This window comes from Emydura macquarii, unplaced genomic scaffold (genome assembly GCF_026122565.2).
Source record: "Emydura macquarii macquarii isolate MOO-44397 ecotype Brisbane River unplaced genomic scaffold, CSIRO-AGI_Emac_v2 contig_587, whole genome shotgun sequence".
NCBI classification, from domain to species: Eukaryota; Metazoa; Chordata; order Testudines; family Chelidae; genus Emydura; species Emydura macquarii.
This window is the reverse complement of record NW_027130724.1, coordinates 13,221,455-13,247,332: the sequence shown is the minus strand read 5'-3', so window position 1 is coordinate 13,247,332 and position 25,878 is coordinate 13,221,455. Positions and strand designations below refer to the sequence as shown.

The following is a 25,878-nucleotide window of genomic DNA, read 5'->3' as shown; positions in this document are numbered from 1 at the left end:
GCTCATGCTGCCAAGCTGTTTGAGAATGTGCTGCCTCATGATTAGTGAGCGACTCCCAACAGTGGACTTTGCTTCCCTCTTCACTTCATTGGAGCACAAATCTATTACATTCCAACAGGACTTCTTGTTGTAGGTGGCACCAGAGATCCCAGTCATTCTGGCTACTAATGTGAAACAAAGGGTGCATTTTCCATGGTCATTGGCAGTGGTGCTCATTTGTGCATAAGTCTGTATGTTTAAAGAAATACTTGATGACGTACTGCAAGTTGCTTCAGCTGCATTACTGCTCATTCATTCATGGAAACTTTTGAAGGTGCCCCTCAAAGCTCTGCTATGGCTTCTTGGCTGTTCAGAGAGGTGCAGCTTTGGAGCCTCCGACAGGAACAGACATAGTGCGTAGATCTTTTATGGAAGTAGAGCTATCCAGTTAACTGAACAGCTGTGACCAGTGCGTGGAACTGGCATGATATCTAGCTCATTTTAGGGTGACTGTTTTCTCCCCTTCTGAGTGGGGCAGAGCCTGGTGGCAGGAAAACCTACTGGTTCATGTTCTTTGCCTGCCTGCATTGCTTTGGAGAGCAGGCTGCCTTCCAAAGTGTCTGATAACACGGTGGGCTTTCTGCGCTGAATACATTTCGTCTGACTCACTGAGGGCATCTTTCAAATATGCTTCAGGAACTGTTACCAGACCATATCCTAATCATTTGTTTCAAAAGATAAACTGCCGTCATTGCTTGCGAAGGAACATTTGTTAACCTTCACGTTTCCTAAAGCACTTTCTTGTTCATTTTTAATTATGAAAGATGAAATCAGATCTTGAGTGGCTAAAATTTGTTATCCTTGCAATCTCACCTCAATCTCCAGATACTTACATATGTATTTCCAGATACATTTTGTCTTTGTAAATGCATTTACCATTTGGTTAATAGTCACAATAGCTAGCTTTTCCTTTTGTAATTTGTCTGTCTATTCTGAATAGGCAAATTCTGTTGGAAGCCACTGTTTCTGGTATAGAAATCCTTGCAGTGTGCTTCTTTGTAAACTGTTTGTTTAATACAAAATCAGTTGTTTGAAGGATCCGCAGACATACCTGAAGATTCACCAACTTCGAGCACACAAGCAATCTCTGTGAGCCTTATTCAGATTTTCCTGGAGGAACTGTCATCTTAATTCAGAATTTTCAGTGTGGTGCTTTTTGATGATTTTTGATTCTCTCCTATCTTACATCAGTGTAACGCCATTGAACTAAATGGAACTATTCCTGAATTACACCTGCATAAATCAAGAGGAAAATCAGGCTTAGTATGAGGGAAATAGATCAAATGACTTCTGCATATTTTATACATACCAGCATTTGTTAGGAACTTGTCACAATTGATAAACAAAGCAGTTGGTACTGGTCAGGACTGAAATGAGGATATCTCTAAAGGAAGCTCAAATATTGCAGGAAGAAATGATGGTAAATCAGTAGAGAGCATGCTTCTCTCTAAGGGTCTGATCCAGCTCCTAGTGGAATTAATAGGAATCTTTTCATTGTCTTCAGTGTGCTTTTACTGGGCCCTAAGTTAGTATGAAACAATGCTCAACATAGGTTAGGGACACATTGTTCTGCTTATCACAACTTTTTGGATAGGATCTCAAACTGGGGTTTTCAGCTTATCTGGTTGTTAATGATCCCAAGGCAGGCAAGCAGACAGACAGAGAGAGGTTTTGACTCTCTTAATCGAAATCCAGTTCGGATAGCTATAGTGCCTTCTTCCTGCCTAAAAGTTCCTACTGCCAACTGAATTCAACTTTCACTTTTTCCTGTCTCCAGGTTTTTGCACAGCATTGCTTTGTTCTGCCCCACTAACAGTCCCATACAGTTTACATTTCAGTTTGTGAGTAAAGAGCTTTGGGATCCCTTTGGATGAACGTTACTGCGTCTGGTAAATGTACAGTGTTTTTTTAGTGATTAAGAAGAGTGAATCTTTGACTTTTAAAAGTATGTAATAGCTCTGTCTGGCAAGGAACTATGCACAGCAATGGCTGGCTTTCAATAGACTTCCATATGTAAGTAATGGTGGTGGAACCAAATCAAATGGTCAAACCACAGTTACACATTTCAAGCATAATCTTTAGAAGTGCAAGTGTGTGTGCAAAAACTAACAAAACATGAGCTGATTTGTTAACAGTGGCATTAATGCTACTGAATGTAGCTTCAGTCTGCAGAAAGGACTTGATTAACTCGAAAATCTTCCAAGGAGGATGCTATTTATTTTTTCAATAAATATATAGTATATGTGAGTATCAGCAGCACATATATGGCAATGATCTGTTATTAAAGGGACACAGTCAACCTACTTATATCCAGAAAAGTACCCTCCGTTAAAAAGATAAGTAGATGAAGCATGGCTGGAAAGGATGGTTTTACTGAGGATCCTAATAAAGGTTTAGGGTTTGTTAAACTGACTTTTATTATTTTTAACCACTTTGAGGCATACTGCCTGGATTTTCCCTGCCTCTAAACTGTCACCTACATAGATTGACAGTGAAAAAGTAAATACTGTGCTTTATGTGCAAAACATGCTGCATTGCAGCCACATTGCCACACATTGTATTGTAACAGCAAAGATTATTTTGTGTGTGGTAGCTGATATGAAGGCCTTTCACCACAAGCACTTTCCAGGATAACAAATTGCAGTTGGTTTGTTGGCTGATTATAATTTTATTTTTCAAAACCTGCTAATGTGGGTGGACTGATTCTTGTAGGCTTTGGTGTACTAACTTGCCTCTAGCACTTTCAGACTTGCAGCTTTCCTATTAATATTTGTAAGCTCTCCTAAGACAACTTGGCTACATATATGTGTGTGTTTATACAGCATCTGCGAAAGCCAAGATTGGTTTTAATGTCAGTTGGAGCACTTACGCTGTAGGAAGATTGGAGCATTTGAGGGAGATGGTGCTTAGATTCTCATACTAGTTGGGGGAGAGCTTCATAAATCCCTTGCTCTTTAAAATGTGAGGGAGGGACCAAAGGAGCCAAAATAAATACCTTTCCATATGGATTGTTCAGTTGAAGACATTTGCCCTTGAGCAACCCTGAAATTTATGCCCAGTAGTCTCCATGCTAGTCGGCCACCCAAGCAGAGGACTTCTTATATTATGCTGGTTCAGCTCCTTCTGTTTAGCTATCCAGGAATAATAAACCCTCTGGCATAAAAGATGTACATACTCTGGAACTTAACTAGAAGCCATCATGAAAAGACAACTTGACCGACTTCACTAATATCAGAATGTTTCCTTTCCTTCAGTTGACACCACTTTCCACTGTAGTATTGACTCTGTTGTACTGAGGGAGGTGCACTCACTAATAGATATTTATCACATGCCAAGCAGTCATTATGGACAGGCAATATCTATATAATTGTTGCAATATGCATGTTTTGTGGGGGGCAAACAGAAACAGAATATAGGAGTAGGTTACATCTGTACGCCACACAAATGCAGATTAGAGATGTGCAGCCTTGACTCTGCATTTTAGTACTGGTGTTGTTTTTATCATGTTAAGTGGCTGTTAAGCTTTTTCTACAGTTATTTGCATATTCAGTATTTTGTCAGCTCACATTAATGCTACCGAAACGTGTGTGTCATTCGAACAGTGTCAGCTGCATGCCGTTGAAAAAACACTGATGTAAACTGTTTGAGTCCAGCTTGCTGGCAAGTTGTTTGTTTTTGAAGTGGTAGGGACAAATCTCTCTTTCTTGTGACTATGAATTCAAGATACAAAAAATGAACATAGGAACTTCCACACTGGATCAGACCCATGGTGCATCTAAACCAATCTCCAGTCTCAGACATGGGCAGCGCAAGATGCTTGGAAGGAAGGTGCAAGAATTTTTATTACAATTATGATCATCACTTGTATTGCAGAAGTGCCATGGAGCCCTAATCATGGACCAGGACCCTATTGTGCTAGGCACTGTACAAGCAAGAACAAAGATGGTCTCTGCCCCAAAGAGATGACAATCTAAATATAAGATAATAGACAACAGATGGTTATAGAACGACTAAGGGAGTACAAGGGGAAAATGAGACTATATGTTGGTTAGTGTGGCAGGCAATGGTCTCCTCATACTTAAACCACTTAATCCCTAGTAATTAGAGATTGGTTTAAACAGGAGGTTCACTATCTCTTCCAAAATTTGCTAGTGTTAACTATTATAACTCTGGATATTCTTGGTATCCATATAAATGCCCAATCCCTTCTTGAAAGTTGCTAAATTCGTGGCCTCAACAACGTGCTGTGGCAACAGTTACCACCATCTGACTAAGCTTTGTGTGGCAAAAGTGTACTTCTTTTTATCTGTTTTGAACTTGCCACCTCTTTAACTTCACAGAATGTCCTCGTTCTCGTATTATAAAGCAGGGAGAATAGAAGCTCCTGGTGTATCTTCCCTATCCCTTTCAGTGTTTTATATACACTTATATCCCCTCTCAGTTATCTCTTTTCTAAAGTAACTCACCCCAATCTTTTCAGTCTGTTTTCATGGGAGAGTTTTCTGGCCCCGACTGACTTTGCTGCTGGTTTGCAAATACCAAGCTGGAGGGCAATCTGTCTGCGTAGGTGTTTAGAAATCCACTTGTAGATATTCTTTGTTGGTGTGGAGAAAATGAAACAGATGTGCAGATGATCATATATCTTAGACCAGAAATGAATGTGAGTGGGACAAGAAGGCAAATTCATGGAAGGGATACAAATCTACTATTCGCTCATGGGGGATGAGTGTAAATAGGAAATATAGGACATATTTAAAACAATGGGGGAGAGAGTCACTTTTAGACAAAGCTATCCCTTTTTATATTCACTACTCCGTAAGTAGGGCCCTACCAAATTCACTGTCCATTTTGGTAAATTTCACCATCATAGGATTTTAAAAATCTGAAATTTCATGGTTTAGAATCATAGAATATTAGAGTTGGAAGAGACCTCAGGAGGTCATCTAGTCCAACCCCCTGCTCAAGGCAGGACTAACCTCAGCCAAATCATCCCAGCCAGGGCTTTGTCAAGCCGCAGGTTAAAAACCTCTAAAGATGGAGATTCCACCACCTCCGTAGGTAACACATTCCAGTGCTTCACCACCCTCCTAGTGCAAAGCTTTTCCTAATGTCCAACCTAGACCTCCCCCACTGCCATTTGAGACCATTGCTCTTTGTTCTGTCATCTGCCACCACTGAGAACAGCCTAGCTCCATCCTCCCTGGAACCCCCCTTCAGCTAGTTAAAGGCTGCTATCAAATCCCCCCTCATTCTTCTCTTTCAGATATTTAAATGTGAAATTTCATGGTGGTATTAACCGTGGGGGGTCCCGCCCCTAAAGGGAGTTGGGGGAGGTGATTGCATTGTTGGGGTGGGAATACCTCTATCGCCCTACTTCTGCATTGCTTCCAGCAGCCGCATAGCCATCAGAGGTGGGCTCCCAGCCAGCAGCCTTGCAGAAGTGAGGGTGGCGTGGTATGGTGTCATCGTTTTTAATTCTGTGCTGCCACCAGCAGCAGCGCAGAAGTAGTGGCATGCCATGCCACACCCTTACCTTACCTCTGTGCTACTGCTGGCGGCAGTGCTGCCTTCACAGTTGGGCTCCCGGGAGCAGCCGTGGAGCTTCCTGCAGTCGGGGGAGGTTCCCAGCGGTGGGTCTGACCCGGCCCCAAGAGCCATCCGAGCAGGGAAAGAGGAAGTCCCATCCCTCACGAGCTCAGCTGGGATTAGCAGCTGGAGCCCGGCACATAGTAGGAACCCCCAGCTGGTGTGCCCCCATCCCGGCCACCCCAGCTCCGGTTCCAGGGCTTTTAGGGGATAAAAGGGCCTTGGGCTGCCTGGCTGTGTGTGTGGCGGGGGTAACCACGAAGTCCCCTGACCATGGCACCTTTGGCAGTTACCCATGTTGCCTACCCATAAAGCCAACCATGCCCTCTCCTCCAAAGTGGTGATCCCCTGCCCCATACCATGCCACCTTCTCTTCTGCGCTGCTGCTGCTGCTGGTGGTGCTACCTTCAGAGCTGGACACCCCGCCAGTAGCTGTTGCTCTCCATCCACCCAGCTCTGAATGCACTACCCCTGCCTCCCGCGCCCCATCCCCCACCCCCCCATCACAATAGCCAGATTTCACAGCCGTGAATTTGGTAGGGCCCTAACTATAAGCCCCTCCACTTATACCCTGAAAAAAGTAATCTCTGGGTAATTATGTCGCTGCCCTACATTTAGTCAGTTTAAGGTACTTGCACAACATTGCTGATTTCCAGAATGTTGTACTGAAGATTGCTATTACAACCAGCTAAGTCTTTAAATAAAAAGAAACCTCCAACAGTCACATAGCACTTCCACAGAGTGCTCCCCCCTCTCCCCTCAATTCATTCGTATTCACTGCTACTCCTGTGTGCCAATTAGCTTTAATTTTTACTATACACAATGACATCAACAGCTAATCAGAATATAGAATAGCTGGATTTTAGTGTGCCTATAAACTACAGAAAATTGTCCTTGGCTAAACTCCTGCTTTCAGATTGGCTGACGCCAATAGACATGGTTAAGTTCAGAGTAAGAGCCATTAAGCATAATTACTACCACAGAGTAAAAGTTTAATTGTGTTAAATTTTAAATCTGCATAGACCATGATTATTTACAAGCTGGTGAGGTCCTCCTGTTATGTAAGAGGGAATAAATCTGTACTTAAAAATTGCTGTCTTCTAACTTTTAAAAGAGTTTTAAAAAGTAGTAACAACCTTTCCTTGTCTCTGATTTATTTTTTCCCAGCGGTGTCATGTCAGGATATTGAGGATCTTATGGTATATTTCCCTGATATATATCCTTGAACTTTCTGTGTGTGAGTGGCAAGATTGGATCTGCTATGGAGAATACATCCAGAGGATGGAGTATGTCTCCTATTTTGTGGCTGCTTTTAAAATTAAACCATGGGATGTATTGATGGTGAAAGAGAAATTTCTCCAAAAATTAAAACAACAAAAACCCAAATTTCTCATCTTGTAATCTCCAGGTGAGGAGGTATGGAGCATGACAGCTGGATGTGTCAAAAAATAAATTCTTAGGTGAAGAATGCATTTCTTCTTTGCCTCTATTTGCATTTCCCCCGACAGCAAAAAAGCCTGTGATCTTTGAGCTACAAGTTAGGCATCCTTGAGAATTTTAGTGACTATACAGAGTTTTAAATCATTCCCTGAAAAGTGATTAAAACTGGGAAATGCTAGAATGTGTGTGAAATGTTCATGTGCTGGGGACTGTTTGAAACTTAATGGAAGAGAACAAAATTAGCTGGAAGCCACATTTATGTAGACATTGAAAGGCAACATAATTTCAGCTGGACAGAACATAAACTGCGGCTCTTATGCAAACATTCAAAGCTGTTTAACACGGGGTTTACTCCCAAACCCCTGAAAAGAGCCAGGTGAATCCAGTGCCAATACATTTTCATGTTTCTTAAGCTAACTGTTTAAATAGTTAAGTGAACATCTGTCCAAACTTCCCCATCGTTTCCATTTAGAGAAGTGTCCTACTTGAAGGGTGAAGAAAAATGCCTTTTTAACAATGCAAATGGTGCTGTCTAGGGCTCCTTTATTTTATTAATCTAGATTGAGCTCCACACAACTGTGATGCTAATGAATAATGGATATTTCACGCTTGCAAGTATCGTGGTATCGTTCACAGAACAAATCTAGGATTAACTTCCACTATTCTCCGTACCTAATGTATTGGGCTGCTTTGCTTGGTTTTTGTTTTGGCGGGGTTTTTTAAGTGTGTTTTTTTTGTTTTTTTTTTTAAACATTTGCTGTGATTTGTGTGTTCTAAAAATGAAAACATCATTGTTCTCTTAATCTGCTAGTTCTCTCTGAAATAGAGAAAATGAAACTAATGACTGTTGCTACTGTACTAAGGATGTTCTATTTATACAATGGAAGACGATTACATCAAGGAGTGATAGAGACTCGCTTCTGTTTTGCCAAGTAAAACGGCTATGGATTAGGCAATACAAATTTGAGGCTAGATTATAAATGTACAATCTGTCCTGAATGGAGAGGCATAGTGTAGCTATTCTGGCCCAGGAGCATTCCAGGGAGAGAACAGTGAGCCTCTGCCGCTGCTGACACTACCACCACCACCACCACCCTTGCTCCAATCTGCTACTGGTCCATAATAAGGCATGCCCTTTCTTTCAGTGTCTCCAACTATCTTTGTAGGACTGGGAGCAGCAGCCCTCTGAAACCTATTCTGTCTCCTGCACTAATCCATGATGCGGGGAACCCATACAGGAAAAAGAAGAGCTGCCACAAACATGTTACTATTTGCTTTATGTTCATTTGTATGACTTATTTGAATTCTTTGCTGTTTTGCTCGGTGTATTGCGGTACAGGCTTTCCAGCCCTAATGTGGTGAAGTCTGAGAACAAGAGTATTTAGATCTTACATCACTGTATTTCTGATACTATGTCTATCTTGCCCGTTGTACCATAGACTCTTTTTTGGTAAAGTGTCAGCCACAAATGTCTCGTCTCCTCCCAAGAAAAACAATCCAGTAGCCTTCAGGCCAAGAATAACAGAAAAGTAATGCTGTCTCTTTTAACATCTGACACAAGTACTAATACTTTTTATATACCAAAAACAAGCTAGCGTGATCGCTCAGTAGCCTGAGAGGGAAAGGGTTATCTTCAGGATCTTATCACACTTCAGTGATTACTGTCCAGTGATCGGTAGCATTGATTGGTTCAGCAAATTGTAGACTGAGAAATCAGATGTAGGTGTTCCTCTGCCAGGCTACAAGTGGTTCTCTTCTGTGCTTTTTTCCTCTTTGTACTGGTGGAACTAGCAAGTACCTGCATTACAAAGATCCAGCTCCAAAGATTTGAAACAGACTGTAGACCCCTATATGTTTTTTAAGGGGAGTGCACACGTGTGTGCATGTGTACACTATGCAGAGATAACAATCCGTAGGAAGAAGATGCCTTCCACATAGCTTTGAGAACAATTGAATTGCATTCATTCTCTTAAACAGAAAGTAACTAACCAAGTGTACATTGCCTATTCCCAGTTGAAGGTTGAAATCTTTGGTTCACTGGGTGCATCCCCAACTTGTTCCTATAGCTTTAATTTAGAAGGGAGTGACACTGGCCCATGGATCTTCAGGGACTTGTCTAAGGGCTGGAGAAATGATGCCATAGCTTTTGGTTGAGTTCCCATGTGCGAGCTGTAACAGCTGCAGACATCTGGGAAGGCAGATAGCAAAAGCCATGACAAAAATGGCAAAGTTTCCAGTGCTGAAGGGCTATCCTCAAGGACCAGGGAGCTAAAGTGAACAGTTGAACGTACTGTTTGTGCCTTGGTGTAAGAAGCTTAGTTGGCTCCCAAGAGAGTCAGGGAGGATTGAGGTCTTGGGAAAATTATAAAGGGGCTTTGTAAAGCATTATTGCCAATTGTCTTGAGATGAGTGTGTGTGTTTTTAAAACAGGAGGTAAGTTAGACTCTTCTCCAGCTGCAGCTTTGTCTGCCAGAGTTGGCAAAATTAGTGAGTCGTCTGTGTTTCACCCACTATAGCTGGCTCATTGTCATCAGCTTGGATTCCTCCATTAGGCAACACTAAAGAGCAAATGGGGTAGTGAGTGGTGTGGGGGTGGAAGAAAGATTTCAGAGAACAAACCCTGCAGATAGTTTTGTTTTGACCTGAAATTTTGTGAGCCCCAAAATAGCACTGTAAGTGTCTTTAATGCTTTTCTCCATTAAGACAGTAAATTAGCCCGAGCCTCACAAGCCAAGTGAAGTTTCATCTTGACAATCAGAGTTTGCTCCTCAGGCAGTTTTATCCCGAGTTCCTGCACACTGGTTGGTCAGCGAAATGGAGACTGCAACTCCTATTTATTGGTGCCATACAGTATTTGATACTGCTAATTACACTTAATTAGTGCTCCCACCATTTAATTAAAATGGCTTCTAATGATTGTGCTTCTTTGGCAGGCTCTTTGGTACCACCGGGAATTGCGCTGCATGCAGTAAACTGATCCCTGCCTTTGAGATGGTGATGAGGGCCAGAGATAATGTTTACCATTTGGACTGCTTTGCCTGCCAGCTCTGCAACCAGAGGTGAGGACACAGTTATTACAGAAACAAAACAACCACAAACTATTTTTTATTTTTGCCCACAGAGCAAGGAAGTCTGCTTGATCTGTGCTGGGGCTGAAAAGCTGCTGGTGCCGGGTGGGTTGTATTATTTGTAGTTATCTACATCTACTGGGTCTGTCCTGCAGTCCTTTCAAGGATGTGGGCCCGGTGGAGTCGGTGGGAATTAGGGGTGTGCAAGGACTGCAGATCCAGGCACAGCAAGCACCTGATAGCTGTTCTTAAATAGTTTTAGAGCAACTGAATGAACAGCTCCTGAGATCTTTCAGTGTCTAGCCTGTCTGCTGAACATCCAGAGACAGAGATAGAATCCTCTCTTGCACAAGTACTTAAATCAGGCTTCAGACAGGCTCAGAAGTGAGGAGGGTGTGAAGAGGAGGGTGTGAAGGAGAAATGTATTCTAGGTAAGCCCTTTTGGAGACTTCGAAGTCCTCTCTTCAGTTTGCTGCATAATCAATAGGGCCTGCTTGTGGGATAGTTTAAATGGGGTTGTACCACAACTGACTGAAAGATGCTGAGAAAAATACATATCAAGGTGTACAATGAAAGGGTATGTGAATTCAGCCTGACTCTCTAAAAGAGCTCTTGGAGCCTGCATTTTGGGGGTGCTGTGCAAAGACCTAAGGTTGTGCCTTTCTCTTGATTTGGTGCAATTGTAGGAAGATTGAGCTCTGCTCTCGGAAGCTGTGTGCATTAAATGCTGCACATTCTGCCCTTCTGAAGCATGCATTCATTCTTAAAACTTCCGATGCTCTTTCTTGGCAACAGGGCTGCTGAAAATCCTTGTCAATCCCACTCTTTACTTAGACTGCCCATTGAACCACAAATTATTATTTGTGAAGGAACATGTGGTAAGAGGAGGAGGAAAAGATGAGTGATTAAGTTCAATGAGAGAAAAGGATGTTACTTCAAAGCCAAGTTAACATACCCGATATTTTACTTAAAATTAAGATTCATCACATTCATTTACTCTGGAATCTCATTCTGTGTGAGTAATATTTCACATCTCCTTTCTAGCTTCCATATTAGATTTGTGAGAACGTATCAAAATACAGGGACTGACTGACTTTCCTTTCACACTTGTTTTACATCAGTATAACTCAGTTGAAGTCAATGGAATTACACCTGACTCCCACCAGTGCATGTGTGAGGAGAATCAGACACATGGTATGCAGTTAGGGTGGCTTTAATTGAAGGCACTGTATCAAACAAAGCTGGTATTATTTGTTTGGGGGTAGAATGCCTTCCTATTAATACAGGCAGCTGCAATAAATCAAGCTGTCGAGTTTAATAGGTTATTCCACTGAGGTTATAGTGACATCTAGTGGTTGGTGTGTTGGTCAGAGAGCCCAGTTTCTTGCAGACAAACTGTATTTGTCAGTGTTTTGGTGCCTGGTCTTATTTCTAATTCTGTCTTTTAATATACTTCTGACATACGACTATCCAGAAGCATTGGAAGACCTATCCATTTTGTGAATGTGCTAGGAGGAAGCTAGCACCTCCCCCCCCAGAGACAAAACTCATAATAGTGAGCAGTTTTTCACAGGCAAAGTTCCAGTTGGGTTTTTTTCTCGATCCATTGGTATTACCCTGTTTTTCAGAGCCCTAGGTTCCATTCTTGGCACAGTCAGTTTTTTAAAGGCAAAATGATAAGTTGGTTTAATAGTGTTATGTATGAAATATTTCCATCAGCTATCTTCTCCAACACGTCAATAATACTCTGATTCCTAAAATACTTCTTGGGCCTAACTCACGTTGCATTTTTAAGGGTACGTAGCTGTTTTCTAACTACTAAAAATCTTTTTTTATCACTGTACTCTGTGGACAGATCAGCATAATAAGATGTTGCAAACAGTCACCTGCCTTTATTTCTCTTGTTGAGTTATAGTCTGAAAGTCGCTCTATAAAAATGGCATCATAGTTCAGTGTTTGTGTCTCACTGATTCCTGCTGAAACTCGCTCAATAGTTTTTCTAAAAGTTTGATACTCATGGTGCAAAGGCTGAATTCCTTTATCCTCTCACATCACCCTCAAGAAAACTTCTGGGTTTGCACAGGTGAAATGCATTGGGTGTGAAATGGGCCGGCTAAATCTTCTTCTTTTTTTCCTTCTTGGTAGTGGTGCACAAGAAGGGAAAAAAAACTCAGCTTCCTGCTGGGTCCATGCTGAGTTTCCAAGGATGGCAGTTGGAGAAAACTTGTAAATTGAGCACATTGTGAAAGAGAGAAACGTGGGACCTCATGATGCTGATTTTAATCTGATTTTCAAAGAACCACACCCATATGAATCGCTTTCCAGCTCTCTCGCTGCTTCTCTAGACCCCAGCCAGATCTGGCAAGAGGCAGCTGTTGGCTGTGCTGCATTTGTGCTGTTGGCATGACTTTGTTTTGTATTAGTGCTCCTTGGGTTTTACGGTCATAGTTTAAGAAATAATAAATAGCAGAAAGTCAGCAGCTGTGTCTTAAGTTGCTGTCTGGAAAGTACTGACTAATAGATTTTGTATATTAAGCAAACCCATTGGTGAGGCTGTGGCTTTCAGGAGAATGTGCGCATTGCTGCTTTAACTTGAGTCTCTCTTCTTGAAGAAGCAGCTTTTGTTTCTTTTCTGGAATACAAGTTAAAACTTCGTTAGCTGAATTTCAGGACTATTATAAAAACGGCTTCAGGCGCAGTCTAGGAGAGGAGATTTAGCTAAAGCCAAGCTAAATCACACGAAGAAACATCCTAATTTAGCGTACTGTAGAAGCCACAGGTTTTTGCCATATCCAGCTGCCAAACTAAGCAAGGAGTCTGCTGATCTATAGGCATTCATTAGGGGGAAATTTGTATGAGGTGCTGGAGAAGCTAAGATGTGGTAGGGCTCAAACAGATAAACATGCCTCCTCTTATAATTCAGACTATCCAGCCTGATGGAAGACTTCCAGCTTCTAGCTGTCTACTGACTATCACAGGCCTAGAACGTATTCCAGCCTAGGTCTAGAGTATTTCCCTTGTACAACCATGTGTCGTAGGGACAGGTGTTGGAGGCTTGGTGAATCTGCTGAGGAAAGAGTTGTCCCTCTATTCACAGGCTTCATGTTGTACAGGGCCTATATGTTTCCCCTGTGCTTCTAGCTAATATTTTTGCCTCTTTAAAGTTCATATCTGCCGGCTCCTGGCTGGCTGGATAGATGTGCACCATATATATCTGCCTTTCAGAACTGGCCTTCTGCATCACTATCAGCTTTTGCCTGTATCTTTCCTGAAGTAGTGGGACTAGGATTAGGATACTGAGGCTGTCTCTCTTGTGTCCTGCTTTGTTGTCACACCATTAGCCGAGTCAGACTGTGACCTTGAATGGGAGACCAATGAAGAGCACTGTGTGTATTATCCTAAAAGTATAGATTCACTTCTACATCTATAGCAAATAGGAAGTGTGAGGAGGCTAGTGGCTGTCAAATTGCACTTTGCAGGTATTGTGTGCAACTTTTTTGACCTTAATGATCAAATAAAATTGTTAAATATCACAAGACTCTGTCAATTTTAATACAAACAGAACAATTTACATGGCATATAGAGAACTTTATGCTCCACTCAGTGAAGATAAAGGTTAACAGAGTCTAGTCATCCATCAAGAAACTACTATTTACTGTTCGGTACTGTACATAAGGGGGTGAAGAAGGACTTAATAGCCATTCAGTGCCTGTAAATTAGTGTAAACAGTGCCTCACCTGAGGGGGCTCAGGAAACATGAATGCTGTAGACCATCTCAAACAGATTGTTACACACAATATTTGCTTCCCCGGTTTCAGTGGGTTCTGAAAGCTCACGTCTATTTGGGGATATATTCCTTCACTTTTCCTGCTGGATTATTATTACCATAGCGTCTATAGGCTTCAGCAGAGATAAAGGCCCATTGTGCTAGCCACAGCACAAATGCATAATATGAGAGACCCTCTGCACCAAAGAGCTTGCAGTCTAAATAGACAACACAGACAGAAGGTAGGAGAGGGAAACAGTGACATGCCCAAGGTGTCTCAGAAGTCAGTGGCAGGGTCAGAAATCTCCTATTTCCCAGTTGATTGCCCTGTCTGCTGCATCTTGCCTCCCCACATTCTAATCAGGTAAGCATAATTCAGAGTGAAGATAACTTTTCCTTTACATCTGGGCATCCACTACTTCTAGACTTAATCCTATGTCATCTTTTCCTCAGCGCACTGCCACCTGGTTAATGCCAACTAACTTTTAGATGTGTGAATTTTTTTCTTTACATTTCAGATTTTGCGTGGGAGACAAATTTTTCCTGAAGAACAACATGATCTTGTGTCAGATGGACTATGAGGAAGGGCAGCTGAATGGAAGTTTTGAGTCCCAAGTTCAATAACAAACCCTGCTTTGCTGAAGCACTGTGGGATGGACGTTCAGCCACACAAGCAACGAGGGCGTCTGTCAGCTTGCCTGCAATATTTTTTTAATTCTTGGTCCAGAAAGGACTATATACCTTGTAGTACTTTTTTCCCGCCCCCCAACACAAAGCAGTTACAATTTTAGATGTACAGTTGTGCCTGCTTAGCTGAGCACTGCATTGCCTGTATGTTTGTGAGTTTTTTGGGGTCTGAGGGAGGGCTCTGTACAGTCTGTTTTCTGTATATAAACTGGAACATTTATTTTATGAAAAATGTAATGCAATTTTATTACTGGTGTGAATTAAAAATGATGAATGTTTCCTGGTCATTTTAAGTTGTGGTTTGTTCGTAATACACTCAAGGCTTGTGTTTCCTGCAATTGATGATGACGACCAGATTTAAAAAAAACAAAAAATACAGTTCCTTGGAAGTCACATAAATAAAATAATGGGCAAGAGTTTAAACAGCTACAAAAGCAAACAAAAATTGGGGGAGGAAGTGCTGCTCTGAAATGAAAACTCTTAGTTCAAACCACATCACATTTCTTCTCCACAATTACTATTGTGTACAAAGGGAGTAAATGAGCTCTGTGTGGGTGATGGCTGGGGAATCTTCACTGCATCACTAGTCAATCCCCGTGAAGACTATGGTAAACAACTTGTTTAATGGCTGACTATGAATTATATCTTTGGACACAGGCCTCTTTTAAGTACACGCACATCCATTCAGACTGAGCAACGTTATAACCAAGAACCCTGTTGACCAGCTAATACAGTATCTCTTCAGTATAAACCCTCATGAATAGAATCTATCTAGCCTTGTCAACAGGTGGCCAATTACTGATCAGAATATTCATTTCAGGGCTTTGGCATGGTTTAATTCTCTTATACAGGACATCAGTTTTCCAAGTGTCAGGCACCAAAACAGCTGAAGCCAGAGACTTCAAACAAAACCTGGTATCAATCCCATATCACCTGTTTTACAGATCTCTTTGCTTGTCATTTGCCAGTTGTTTTGACCTCCCACACAACAAGCTGTCAGATTCCAGTTAATCTAGGTCAGTTTAAAAAGACTCTTGTAAAAAAGCTCCGAATTACATTCGTGCTACTCTATTTTGTGGCAATTTTCAGTGTTACACACTTCATGTGCAGGGCATGGGACTGCATCAAACAATTTTACTTACATCCAACCTCACTTTTACACAGTGCAGCCAGCACCTGTAAACAATGACTTCAATTCTATTTACTATGTCTCCCTGCCTTTTTTTAGTTTCAATTTTTTCCAGCGTGAATTAATAGCCAGCTACTGATCTTGAATCTTGTGTCACTTGTTTCCTCTATATTGCAAATACTATATACAGTTTTATCTTGATCTCTCATATCTATTTTCTTTATCTGTTTCACAGTACATCCAGAACTCAAGCTGAGCAAACTGAAAATAACAGCAAAACACCTGAAATGTAGGAGAAGCACTGAGTTATCACTGATAGGCTAACATACATCATAGCGTATCTTGAGCATTCCTTCTCTTGAACACAGAGGTAGATATTTCAGGATTGGGATGGCCTATATGAAATGAGTTGTTTGGTCTCCATCTTGTTTCTGGTCGTCAGGTGTATTTTCAATAGATCACCACTCTGGTTAATACTAATTGGTTTCTTTTAGCAATTTCAGCTGAGAAGCCATGGATTAAATAGCCTAGTACTAGAGGCTATCAAATAAGGTCATAGTTGAGGCTGCTGGTGACAGTATAGGAGAGTCTTCACTTTCACTACCCAAATTGTATTTGTTCTCTTGATTTAAATAGGTTACAATATCCAGTACTGTCATTCTACCACCTTTCATGTGCTCTAAATTCAAAGGAAAAAATTGGCATCTGCAAATCCATGATTCCCTTCCATAGTTTAAAATGATTACATTTGGGATGATATCCCTATCATCCCATAGTGAAGATCAGGGAGCTAACAAAGCTGGCTTTCCTATCAGGCTTATTTAAGGTTTTAAAGAAGTGCTTGGTGCCAGTTAAAGAATCTCTTTAGAGAACTGATACTTACTTGAGATGTCTGAGAAATGCTCTTTCAAGGTCATATAACTTAGTTTTCATCCTTCTTTTCACTGGAAGGAATTATCTTTAAAAGATTTGCCTAGACACATTGGCTACCAGCCAGTTCTATTACCCATTCGTCTGCTGTACTGACAATGAGGTTGAAGTATGAGACCTTGTCTACACTACAAAGATAAGTCAACCTATGTTAGGTCGACTTACAGCCACCACAGTAATTACTGAGGTGGCTGATGTCCACGCTGCCCTCTTTGGGTTGGTGGTGCACATCCTCACCAGGAGCACTTCCACTGACATAAGAGAGGCAGTGTGGGGAGCTGAGAGACCGGACTCAGCTCCCTGCCAGCAGCCCGATTGCCCACAGGCTCATAGGCTCCTGGTGGGCTATCCCCCTCCTCCTTGTCTCCCTGTTCCCAGCCGGGAGTGGGGTCCAGCCACCCGGGCTTCTTGCCCCGGCTCCCAGCCGGGAATGGGGGGCAGCTGGGCTCTAGTGGCTTGACTTTCTTGTCAATTGGCAAGAGTGACAGCCCAAAGACAATGTAAGGACACTACACTGAGTGTCTACACTGACACTGAGTCACCCTAACTACACTGACATAAGCCCTATGCCTCTCATTGAGGTGGTTTTATCATTTCAGCATAGCAGGAGAGTTACATTGGTGGGAGGAGCATTTCAGTATGTACACCTTCACTGTTTTGTCAACAAAACTATAGCGTAGATCAGACCTAAGTGCAAAGTATAGAGGGGAGAAATATATCCGGTAGCTTGTAGAGAAGTGGTTCTGTAAGAACCCGGGATTTATAAAATGGCTGTGTGGTCTGTATACATAGGCAGGTTTCTTGTGTGCGATTGAATTACCTGTCCGCTTTGTTAGGCTGGGAATATCTCAGTCATCTTTTCTGTTGAGGCACAGCTGCAATGGCTCTTGTTTCTCTACATGATAAAGTCATGTTGCCTCAACAATAGGCACACAAATAGAAAAAAAAAAGTTCTCTCTGGACACATGAGAACACTTTTCTACTGAATCACATGTTCTGACAGAGTGCTCACACAGCATTAAGATAAATAAGGAAAATTACAACGTGCTGTTGCTGCTATTCAAAACTGTCTCAGCACAGATTTAATTTTTCTAAGATGTACTGACACTGAAGTTCTTTCCTTACCATAAAGAAAAAGTGGCATTTTTACAGTCTATTTATCATTTTTTTTAAAAAAGTGACTTGGTAAGAGAGGTCAGAGAGGTAGTAGGAGATGGGGCGAGAGAAAGAAGTTGGCATGTGGAATATCTCGCCTGGATTTTTGGCAGTCTCATTCAGTTGCACAGTGTGAGGGGGTCTGTGGAAATCAGCAGGCCTCATGAGAATGGCAGACAGGTTAATGTGAGATAAAGATGAAATCCAAAAGGACCTGGAAAAAAAAAAAAAGGCCTTGGACTGATGAATGGCTTAGCTTTGATATAGATTGTAAATCAAAAATCCATAGTGAGAGACTTGAAGAACTGCAATACGGACTGGCCTAAATGGTTACAAATGGCACGATGCTGGCCAGGATAGTGATCTGGGGTAGAAGTAAAATAAACAGGAACATAAAAACATTTGCCACAATGGTAGGCGGTAGTTAAAAATCTAATGGGCATAAGTAGGATATGTAGGAATAGAAAGAACAGACTTAGACCATCTGTACCTGGGGCTAGTCAATAAGTTCTAATAAAAGAATTGAATTTTCTTGAAGCTTTGAAGTTAAACATGCTAACTTTTCTGCGTACCTCTTTGCTTGCTGGTTTCAAGGGGAAGTGCTGAAATGATATTTGTTTCTCTTCCTTGGTAGGGCACAAAAAATACACTGAATGGGTAAAAATGCGATGGCAGTTTCTCATTCTGCCCTGTTCCTGTAAACTTTCCAGGCTGGCCAAAAGTAGGAACTAAAAGAAATACATAGCAGTAGACCTTAGCGGCTCTGACCTTAGTTGGTCTGAACCAGATCTCTTGAGTCTAGACTATTTGGTGCTGTTCAAAAGGTGAGTGAAAATTCAATGGGAGCAATGTTCAGAATTCAGATTATCATATTATGAAATGATAGTACCTAAAGAGGTTTGGAAGTCTTGATTGAAGATAACTATAGCTTTCCTAATGAGGCACTCTTTAACATGGACGTGACTGGGATAGCTGAAACCAGCTCTATTTGCTAACAAAGCTTAATGATTTTTTTTTTTGCTTTGCTTTTCAGAAATCAAGATTAATAAAAGGAAAAGATTGTCATCATGCATTCCCAGCACCCTCGTCTTTCTTTTGCCCTCCTTTCCTGTTCCCTTCCCCAGTTCTAATCTCCTTGGCTCTATCCTCACCAGTCCCAATGGGGGAGGAAAGGAACTATGAAAACAGAGAAACCCCTCTTTGGCTATCTTGCAAAGGCATCACAGAACATGCTAACACCCTTCCAAAAGAGTGAAGCAGGATTAGGGAGCAAGAGGTTCCAAGTGCCCATTTTCACTCCACTTTTTTTTTTTTTTTTGAACCGTTGGAGAGAGGACTTCTCAGTAGAAAGGATCATCTCCAATTGCATGGCCTGTTGCGTGCTACTCCAAAAACTTCTACCCAGAATGGAAATGGCAAAAAGCCTACATTCTGGAGAGGGGCAAAGGGGGAGGGTTGCTTTCTGCATAGCTTACATTATTTTATTTACTTCTAAAATAGTAGCACCTAGGATTCCTTCGGTAAGGTTCAATTGGTGGAGAAGAGGGAAAAACTTGTTGCTTCATCAAGCCAGCTCAGGGTAGAATTATGTCACTTCAGTTTTGGCACATTGTCTTCAGCAAAGCTTCCCTCCTCACCAGGATATTTTTTGAGGTATCATACACACCCAAAACACAGAGCTGAACTCTGCTCTATTACACTGTTGACTCCTCTGTATTGTTTTTCCTCGGCAGGATGGTCTTACACCTTTCAATTTTCTTCACAAATTCTTGACACTGGCAAGTCCTAAACATCATTAGTGATGAGGCAAAATACATTTGCGTGTGCACTCCATGTCTAAAATCCTAGTGAAGGAAAGATGTTCTTGTGGTGAAAGCTAGGACTGTAATTCATGAGGGCTAGGTCTTATACCCAGTGATTCCAACAACTTTGTGTAAGAATTGAGGCAAGTCACTCAGCCCCTGTGCCTCATTTTCCTCAGGCCCATCTTAAAATGAGGCTAATGCCTGCATCGTTGGGGCACAATGTGGATTAACGCAATGATGCTAATGAGGCACTTTGAGGTCCTTGGTTGGAAGGTGTCATAGTTTGCAAGGTGGTATTAATTTTTTGTTATTAGACGGCTGGAGGCAATTGCATTTAGAAGAGAGAGACAGTGGGGCTGCAGGAAGGATGTTGTAGGTTACCATATTTCTGATCAAGGCTTCCAATGACTTACCATATCCCACCTGGGACGTAACATCATATATGTTATCAGGTGTCAGTTGCATTAAAAACTGTGGTTAACCACTCCAGTAAATGTAGGGATAGTTGATTTAATGCTTGATAGTCAGGATTATTATTTTGCCCCTGCAAAGTGTCTGACTGACTGTAAATTTGATTCCAGATGTCTAATAAGAAGCTTCCTGGACTGAAAGATTTCTGGGTTTTTTTCCTGTCTTGCCCAGATTTGTGTATTGCATGCAGAAATCCTTCCTATGAGTTGCTGGGCAAATGAGAAAGAAGCACTTTCATATAAAATACAGGAGAGAAATTGCTCAGTGTCTGTATAACCACTTTCATATATATGTATTGGATAAGGCCCACCTGCCGTGACCCACATTCTTATGATGGAATAGAATGTGAGTTCTTTTTAAAAAAAAAAAAAAAAAAATCCCAGAAGGAAAACGCAATCATGAATTTTTGTCTGAACACTGCAAATTTGCTTAATAGAAACAAGGGCTGAAGCACAGCCCTGCTGTTGAATAATCACTGACACTCTGATGAACAGAACATGAAATTCTTTTGATGGTGTGTTACAGTCATCACTTGGTATAAATATTCATTCAAGGAATCACACCCGAGTAAATGGCATTTTAGACTCTAATCATTTAGTATTAGCAGCTAGCCTCTTTACTGCTCAAGATAACCACTGCTTAATCTGTTTAGTTACCACTGACATAAAGTTTGACATTTCAGCTTTTGCCTCAATGCCTGCGTTCAGAATGCTACTATCAATGACCCCTCTGCTTGAGTCTTAAGGATTCTTACTCAAAGTCAAGCAGAATCACTGCAGCAGGGTGCTGCTGAAAAGCGCATGCAACTTGCTTTAACTTCTGAACTATTTGCCACTTGCCTCCTTATTCTTAGATCAAGGTGGCATTTACGATCTAGAGTACAAATGTAAAAAAATCTGGCGTGTTTTGGTTTTTTTCCTTGGCTAATGGCTGGTTATGACTCAGTCGGATTTTGAGATAAGAACAAGTCAGTGTTTAAAACAAACTTGAGCATCCTTTAAATTTATCTTTAACGTTGGAGTAATCGCTGTGCTGATTCTGGCTCTCCCTCCAGTCTGGTTTTTTTTTTTTAAACCTCGGTATTTCAGATGGATGATCTACTTTCCTGAACTGCATTAGCTTTATTGAACTCTCAGCTATCGACAATCCAGCTCTCTTGATTTCATATCTTGCCCGACGAGTTAATCTAATGTTAACAGCAGTTTGTTACCTTGTTGTTAGCTTAATTTACTTTACAAGAAATGCTGTATTTGCATCTCAACTCTATTTCATTCATTTGTCAGCGGTATCCCCCTCCCTTGTGCCATTACGATCATTAACTTTGCTGAGAGCAGTGCATAGAATGCATCTTTCCCAGGGCTGTTGCAAGTTACAGATAGAGTGATCATAATGAGGCATATTCACTAATTGACTTGGAGGTGAAACACAGACTGAAGGAGTCTTTCAAAGACGAGAGCTATAAAATGCGGATCTGTGCATATCCTGGAAATATAAGATTCAGACAAATACAAATACAGTACTGCTCTTCCAGTAATATAGCTGAATTGTAGACAGTAGTTTTCCCTTGTGGCAAACATATACAGTAAATGTCTTTAGTATGGAAATAAGTAGACATATGGGCACAACAGCAGACATTTCTAATATCAACAGATTACTGAAACATTTATACAGTGCTTCCATGCTAGTCTCCATCTTGTGCATTAGGATTTTCCGAAGTTTATCTATGGGCAAAGGACGTGTCTGTCTTTTCACTGCAAAATCTTGTAAGAGAAAAGAGCTAGCAAAGAACTCAGTCAAGCCAAATGTTAAAATGCAATTTACAGAGTGGCCCAGATTCTGACCAATAAAAGAGGCTCAGATGTGAAAATTGTTCTCAAACTTTAATGCTGTATCACCTCAGGCAGTGATCTCATGAGATCTCATACTAAGCAGGGTCAGGTCTGAGGAGTACTTGAATGAGAGAACTCCAAGGGAAAACTTAAGTGCTGCAGGAAATGTCGTCAGTGAATCAGTATGTGGCAACCATCCCCATGAGTTAGTAATAAACCATGGCCCAGCATATTGTTAGAGGAAAATGTGTTGCTGAAGGTGCCATTTTTCAGATGATGTCTTGGCTACGCTGGCTTATGTGAGTATTGGCCTGTGACCAAATTTTGGATTAGATAATTATATTCTGCAAAACTAAATTTTTTGCCCTTCATGTTCCATTTGGACACCATTTTTCTTTCTGTCCTGAACTACAGGGTAGTGTGGCTTTGTGCTCTTAAACAATTGTGGATTTCTGTACCAACAGGAGAGAAAAGCTTTGTAGATAGCAGAAGAGATTGATACCAATTTCATAACGCATCCTTTTGCAAGGAAGTGCATAATTATGTCTGATATAGAATCAAAAAATATTTTATAATATTTGACACCATGCAAAAAAAATAGGTTCCAGTGTAGCAATGAAAACATTGGGCCAAATTATACTCTTAGATATATTTGTGTAGTTCCCATTTACTTCTGTCCTTGTTGTGCACATGTGCTGTACGTGGGATCAAAATTTAGCCCATTGTATTTCTTCTTAAGTCACACTCATACAGTGTAGTGTATATCCTAACTAATGTGTAATGTAATATCCTAAATTCACAGAACAATAATATGACACCACCAAAAACATACTCAAGATTACAGAGAGTGGGCTGAAAATAATGGACCTCTAGTAGATTGGAGAGGCATGATTTTCCTTTACATAAGCTGTGCTGGTTTTGCCTTATCACATCTGAGTGTTCGAGAACTCCATCCTTAATTATAATTTCAACCACTCTATTTTGTATAGAAGAAAAGTATCATCTCTAATACCTTTTTGAAAGTTAGGTATAAAGTTTGCAGCCCTCTGATATAGAAGACTGTTTTAATGAGGGATTGTATATGTTTTTCAGATCTGCCACAAGATTCTTAAGTGCCTTCAGAACTTCTGGCTATACAACACCTGGTCCTGATGATGGATTGCGCCTCATTTTCAATTTGTTCCAGTACCCTCTCTTTTGACACCTCAGTCTGTAGTTGCCTTATTTTTATTGACCTAAGAGAGAAGGTGTGGAATAGGTACCTCCTTAACATCCTTTGTGACAAAGACTGATACAATGAAATTACTTAGTGACTATTCTAATCCTTGGTGCTCCAGCAGATCTACTGATTCTCTTGTAAGCTTCCAATTTCTGATATATATATATATATATATATATGTATATATATATATATATATATATAAATAATACCATTTTCATTCTCACGTCTTGGCTCTTGGAAATAAGGTAGGATTTTGATCTTAGATTTTACCTTCAGTGTCTCTGTTCCTTTTTATTGGTCATAAATTTGCGTGAATTTCCATTTATGAAGGACAGTTCTTTCATTCATACTACCTTTTGCAACTGGCCATAAACCATACAGTGTTTTTCTTGCATTCCTACTTCCTTTTTTTGTTTTGTTTTGGAGTATGTATATGTCACAGTTCAGGGCAACTGCATCTCTATTTCACCATCGTGGTCCACCAACAGCCTCCCCTTCCCTCCACTCCCCCTCTCCCCCAAGTTCACAGCTCCTCAGTTGTCACCTCTCTTGGGCAGAGACCCGCATCTCTCTCTCTTCTGACCAGGGATTTTTTGGGACGTACAGTTTTCTGCGTATGCTGATATATCTCCAGCAAGCAAGTCTGCTTAATCAGGCCAGCATCTGTTCAAAAGCTATGAACAGCTGTAACTGGCAGCAGTTACAACTTAACACACAGCTCTTTTTAAGGAAGCACATTTATTCTTAAAACAAAAGCATTACAGAGAAAACATATGAAAAGAACCTACACACATGCTGATAAACTTACCAGAGATCACCCAGCAACTCCAACAAGGGCTCTAGGAAGGCTTAGTCCTTCAGACTCTACAAAGGGGTTTTCCTGTGGTTACAAGGTCAGAACAGCCTTAGCAGAGAACTAGCCCATCCATGGGTCAGTCTTTCCTTTATACTGCTTTATACTGCTTGGGCCTCTGATCTTGAGATTCTGGGAACAGGTTATCAGTTAGACAGTGGTCCCCTCCTTAGGGCAAAGCTTCAAAACCTGGGTTTTTGCATAACCAGAGGTGGGAATTTGCATTCACCTCCCTCCTAGATACTCCCTAGGCAAACCGCTTGAAATTGTTTGTCTTGAAAGTCCATTCTTGTCTGGCGCATTATTCAATACAGTCCTTTGAAGTCCATAACACTTCCCAGGTTCACATCACATCTCTTTCCTAGAGAGGTACATACAATCCTGGCCCATAATAATATAAATAATAAATGGACTCCAAAGATTTATATTTTTCAAGGTTATTGCAGGAAATTGCATATATGTCACAATATGCCTTCTGTTTACATGGTCTAAATGGTGATTCTAAGGATTTTAATTTCCTCACTTTTGACTTTACAGTTTTTATCTGCTTCCTAGTATTTTTAAATACCTTTTAATTTAGGGTTTTGGAGCTTTTTTTGGTACGAGCACTTCTCTTAGGATATTAAACTTAATTACAAAGTGATCACACTAAATTAGTGGCTAAACTATAGTTACTCTTTGGACCAACTTTGTTGGGTTACTTAGGATTGAATGGAGCATAGCCTTTCTGTATAGTCAAGAACTAGTTGTTTCAAGAAGCAATCATTTGAGGTGTCAAGAAATTGCTTCTATAAAACTTGTCCCAATGTGACATATGACAAGTTTATATGTCGGTAGGTGAATTCACCCATTACTTCTTTATTAGATTCAGTGGCCTCTTTGATTTCACTCAGTATATTTTTCTTGACATGGAGGCCAGTGGTATAACTCCATTAGTATCACAGTGACTTGAGATTTGTATCCATGTGCATACAAATACAGATATGTGTGGTCTTCAGCAATCTTGTCTCATTAATTTCTACGGAATCTTTCAGTGCTACTGCTTCTCTCCCACCTTTATGACCTATTATGTCCTTTCTTTATAGTGCATACCCAGATAATGCAGAGTTCCGCTGACTTTCTTTGTCATTCCACCATGTTCCAGAAATGCCTTTTATGTCGAGGTCCCCCTTCTAGTCTAGAGATGTTACTTTACCTACTTTTTCTCAATTTGCCCACAATTGCCTATGGAGATATATAATTTCTATTTTTGACTGTGCCTATTTACATTTAATTAATTTGTCCAGTACCATACTGTTTTCTGGAAAATATCTCTGTGATCTCAACTTATCACTCCTCCCAGTTCAGCTGTAATGTCTATCCCATTCTTTACTTCTAGAAACAGCAATACTTAATGTATCAATGACATCCCAGTGCTCCATGGCATCTGTCAGTCTTTCTTAACCGCCCCCCCTCCACAAGTCTTCCCTCCCCGTATAAACTAAACTGCTGTATGTTTTTCTCATTGGTACTCTGTACTGTATTGTTTCCTTCGTGTGATTAACTTGTAGTGCCAGGTGTGAAAGGACAACAACACCAATTAATCAGAATTATGAAGAAATCAGGCATTGAACAGCTGACTTCAGTCATCCATGGAAAGTTTGACACCTTCTGACAGGTAAGAAAGAAAAATAATAATTCAAGTTATAGTCAATACTTTATATTTCTATAATTAGCTTTTTTCACATGCCAGTTTCTATGGTATGTAGACTTGTTGATATGGATTTGTAAAGACACCAACAATTTAGTTCACACAAGTTGCCAAATAGTGTTCAGATTTTCATCAACCACAGCTCTGGGTTGGGCTTCAAAAGGCAATTTACAGGTGAAAGGCTCATCACCCCATTATCAGTCTCTTG

General features: G+C 40.8%; 1 protein-coding gene across 2 annotated transcripts in view; it reads left to right on the top strand.

The window, feature by feature from the left end:
* Nucleotides 1-14,873, top strand: part of LMO1 (LIM domain only 1) — a 76,908-nt gene extending 62,035 nt beyond the window's left edge. For both annotated transcript variants that reach the window (XM_067540407.1, XM_067540408.1), the window contains 2 exons: nucleotides 9,999-10,124; nucleotides 14,418-14,873. In XM_067540407.1, the coding sequence (XP_067396508.1) occupies nucleotides 9,999-10,124; nucleotides 14,418-14,523 (232 nt within the window). In that variant the 3' untranslated portion in view covers nucleotides 14,524-14,873. The remainder of the gene's footprint in view (nucleotides 1-9,998; nucleotides 10,125-14,417) is intronic.
* The last annotated feature ends 11,005 nt before the right edge of the window (nucleotides 14,874-25,878 follow it).